This window comes from Leiobunum rupestre, chromosome 1 (assembly GCF_980474605.1).
Source record: "Leiobunum rupestre chromosome 1, qqLeiRupe1.1.hap1, whole genome shotgun sequence".
In the NCBI taxonomy this organism is placed as follows: Eukaryota; Metazoa; Arthropoda; class Arachnida; order Opiliones; family Sclerosomatidae; genus Leiobunum; species Leiobunum rupestre.
Window position 1 is genome coordinate 55,004,734 of NC_143384.1, and position 4,596 is coordinate 55,009,329.

The following is a 4,596-nucleotide window of genomic DNA, read 5'->3' on the forward strand; positions in this document are numbered from 1 at the left end:
TCTTTTTAAAAAGCATGTTTTATTAAAAACTAAAATGTATTAAAATTAATTTACTATATATGCAAATTCTATACCATAAAGTTATAACATTAATTTAATTAACATTAGCTTCACTAAACCCATGATAATTGTTAGATGGGAATTCTCTGCGAACTTTATTTATAACACAGCTAGGAATAGGTCGTCGAACTCTACGACCCAATTTCCTGTATATCCATCGTGTGTAGAGTTTGTAAACAATAAACCTGAAGGTTCTACCAATATATTTATATATAAGTAATACTGATAAATGGTATTTCATATAGTAATGTATAGTTACTAACTTGTTTACGTTATTTGGATCAGGTTGAAAATTATTATCCATAAACTCATCAAACAATATTTCTCAAGGTTCTTAAAAAAGCTTAAGCGCACAATATTTCTAGTATATTACGCCTCAATATATCTTCAAAAGGTTCTGTTTCTATAATACATTGATAATCACCAATCTTTTGTATAACTTTGGGATTTGGTGGAAAATCCCGACAACAAAAGCTTTCTTCAATTGTGGGCATTACAAAGCAATTTCCACAGTTGCACCTATTAGGGAAATTAGAAAAAATCATTGCTAGTTCAAATTTAACTATTAATGTGCCCGAGACTAATATAATGGACATACTATATTTTTCTAGCATTTGGTAGTGGTCTCAGATTGGAAAAGGAATTTTCACAGAAATTACTCACCAATTTGTGTTATGTAGTCGAGGTTGTCCAGCGTCTTGTGGGGCATCTTCGCCTTGATTTTCATTAATATTTTCATTCTGCTGATCATCAGGAAGCAAAGGCTCAAACTGATAAGGCTGTATTCCAAATACTTGGTTCACTATCGACGGTTTTTTGTGGAAGTATCCCTATAATCCCTTTAAGATCAGGGAAAAATCTTTAATTGTTAGATGAAGTATTTTATTTGAAACTATTTGAGAACAAATAAGGTAATTTAAATATTACAGATGACATTTAAAATAACGAGTTAATAGTAGATGAAAGCTTGCAAGATGTGAAAATGACGACTCCATTGAAAATATTGATGCTTAAATGCCCTCCGGAATCCACAATTTTCGTTGAATGGATATTCAGCTCTTTTTGGTGACACAACGTAACTTGGTATAGGATATAGATTGCATCGCCCCATAGCCCCGAAGACAGAAACCTAAAGTACGCTTGGTACCTATAGGCTCTTGTTACCTCAAAAGCTAAACGATGGCTCTTAAAATCATGGTGGTATTCAAGAAGTTCCGGTTTATAGTGTTGGATTATAAATCGTTTTAAAATCAATTTAACTACTTAAGTAAAGGATAAAGTTCAAACAACGAAACAAAAGTTTGGAACAAAATATTTTTAACCTAAAAATCATTTTAGTATATTTGACTCATAAAATGAGGAAGCTTGGCTTTGCTGAAGATGGCGCTACATAACAATATGGGCTTTCTGGTTCCTATTTATGAAAGGGGCGCGATGCATGCTTAACGGCACATTCCAATTAGAGTTTTTAAACAAATTGAGAAATTCGACACCGTCAACGTTTTCCAGTTTTAAATAAATATGGTTTTTTCTGCATTTTAAAAAATAATAATATTAAAAACAAAATATGCATAATGTTTATTACGTAAGAAATATAGAAAAAACTTTTTATTCTTATCGTAAAATAAAAATTTACAGGGAATCCAACAGATGGATAGGCGGTTACAATGTCTAAGTTATAAAACATGTTAACTTTAACGACCCAACACGAGCATGTCAAAATATTATTCCAGTACATGTTATAAAAAGCAAACAAACAATAACCATATGGAGTTAATGGAGTTTGATAAAGAAATATGGTAATTAAAGGCTAAACATGTTGAAGTACAAAGATAAATAATTCAAAGCCTTATCGATCAGTTTTGTGAGAGCTGTTCAATATACTTCTGCATTCTTAATTGTTCAGGAAACAGCATCCATTTCTTTTTCGCAGCGTAAAATCAGCTGATAAGTCATGGACGCCCGCTGGGGGCAAATATTTACCTTTACCAACCTATAACTGCACTAATGAAGGTTTGATGTTCCAATCATTACAAATGAAGTTTCCCCATTTTTCAAAGGTTCTTGCGGACGGCAATAATCGAAGATTTCGCTGATAAAAGATCCTCACATTGAATTGGATTAATTTTTGCAATTTTTAAAGAACTAAGATACCTTGTTATAGATTTTGATATAGTTTCCAAAATCAAAATGTAATAATATCGATAAAATAGTAGGTGCTAAAAGATAGTTTTCTGTGGGTCCGCAGCCAGTTTCTGATTTTTTTCTTTATAACGGCCATCTTTAGATGACGCAATAAATTTTTTAGTATTTATGTAACCCTTTATGGCTTATGACTTAAAACTACAAATGCATTTTGGTGGTATGAATAGGATTGTGGTTCCAGCTATCTCCGGTCTGTGCCTGTCCCGAGAATTTTACGAAAGGTCGTAGAATTTGTTTATTTATTTAATAATTTAATGACTTATTAAATTTATCTGAACTTAATGATTTAGTAATTAAATTTAACATTATATAATTTGAATTGTTAGGAATCCGTTTGTATTTACTCATACTGTACTAGTATTTGCTGTTTCCCTGAATTTTGTCAGTTGTTTAAATTTTCTTTTCCCCTTTTGTGATGTCGTTTCTTGTAAGGTAAGGTTGTTTCATGATATACGAATATTTCATAAAATATTATTTGATCCATTTTTTGAGGTAATTATTTCATTATAGAAAGTGTAACACACAGTTTAGGAAAATTCATTTGTTCTTTAATAGATTCACACCATTCTTTCTCTATCACCATTACGCGTAATTCATTTGGGGTTTCCTTTCATATTAACACTTGTGAGTTACGTTCTGTTTCAATGAAACGCACAGGAAAATCCAATAAGGCCAGTTTTCAGTTACCATTCTTTCCCGTTCCATTACGACTGAAATCTTAATTTTCATATTAGCACTTTTCAATTCAAGTTCTCCACGCCAGGGGGCCTGCATTTTCTATTGGACGCTCCTTAATTTGGAATTTTGTCGTAATTAATTTAATAATTAAATGAAAAAAATTTATCCCTCTGAGTGAGGTAAGGATTGCAAATATTATTAAAAGATAAATGCTCTTACTAGTCGTTATTGTTTCTTTTTTATTCTCTGTGGCATGTTCATCATTCGTTTCCCTTACTAATATTTGGAGCCAATGTCTATAACTGAACGCATTAAAGCGTCTAGTGCCCAAAAAATGTTTTCCGTTGAAAAAACTTGCTATGATCCTATTTGTTAAAAACGATATTTATCTTTAATTAATTAAAAATGCTCTCTGTGTAATTTATATTCCTAAATAAATATTCAAAAAATAAATATCTAATAAAAATGTTATAAAGGTAATACCACAATTTACTTTTTATGTAAGACCAAAAGTAAATATTTAGATAAAGTCTAATAGTGCCTTCAGATTTTACCTTCCACCATGTTTGACATCCCTTTTAAACAGCTATCGATCACGTGTTTTTTTCCACGTGATTCGTCATATTTTCCAGCGAAAAGTAGTGCATTCCGGGGAATTTTGGGATACATTGTTTTGGTCCTCGCTTTCGACGTCTTGAATCGTCCGCTTCTGTTACAGAAACGCTAGCCTAGTATTTTACTTCACGCTCGGTTTTGTTTGGACCTCATTTAAAGATTTTAATTAAGTGATTAGTTTAATACAGAGAATAAAAATGCCACGTACTTCAGCAACCTTTGCCGCCGATTGCAGTTTTAAACGCCCCGAAAGTTCAATATACAAAGTGTAATTTTATTTGAGGACTGAATTTGAAATGAGAGCAAAGGCTTCAGTCAGTAAACAAACCCCTAACCGAAATTTTAGGTGTTATGTTTCCATCCTCTGTTGTATTTTAAGCATAGTTTATCTAGAATTTGCTAAAGACTTCCATCCATCAACAACGACTCGCAAATAGCTTTATAGGTTACATCCAGTTCGAAAAAATCATCTTCATAATTCTTCAACAATGCATCAATACTTAACCCTTGGCTGGTCATTTTTTATGAACCAATTAATATGTTCCTTTTCTGGCTTAGAATTGAATGTCAACTAATTAAAAACCACGAAAAAAGTCTAATTTTAAGGTCATTTAAAATTGTTACCTTTTAAAGTTTTAAATCCGTTTAAATATTCGTTTTCTTGTAATATACTCCACATGACATTTGTGGCTAGCGCGATATCACGTCATATTAGGCTTACTAAAAGCACTGATTTAAGTTACATGTGAATCAATTTTTAAAAGTCGTATTATTGTTTTTAAAATGTCGTATTTTAGGTTCAATCATATAACTACTTTATATACTTTATTTAGGAAAATAAATTATCAAATTATCGCAAGCAAAAGTTTATTATCCGCGTATTTTAAAGCGAAATATTTTACCGCGGTGGAGTACATCGATACACTTAATGTTCCTGAAAAGTGGCGAGGGGGAAGGCATCACCCAAACCAAGAATTTTTTACCCCTCAAATAAAATTCTTCATATCGAGAACTCAAACATTTTCTTAATGAAACACT

The 4,596-nt window shown here is 31.6% G+C and overlaps 1 protein-coding gene across 1 annotated transcript; it reads right to left on the reverse strand.

Moving 5' to 3' along the window:
• Nucleotides 1-404: 404 nt before the first annotated feature.
• On the reverse strand, nucleotides 405-4,077 carry LOC149963277 (uncharacterized). Its single transcript, XM_090165856.1, has 3 exons — nucleotides 4,009-4,077; nucleotides 724-890; nucleotides 405-579 (listed from the first exon to the last, which is right to left on the reverse strand). Exons 1-3 carry the CDS (start codon nucleotides 4,075-4,077, stop codon nucleotides 405-407), a joined length of 411 nt encoding a protein of 136 aa, XP_090021982.1.
• Between the last annotated feature and the right edge of the window lie 519 nt (nucleotides 4,078-4,596).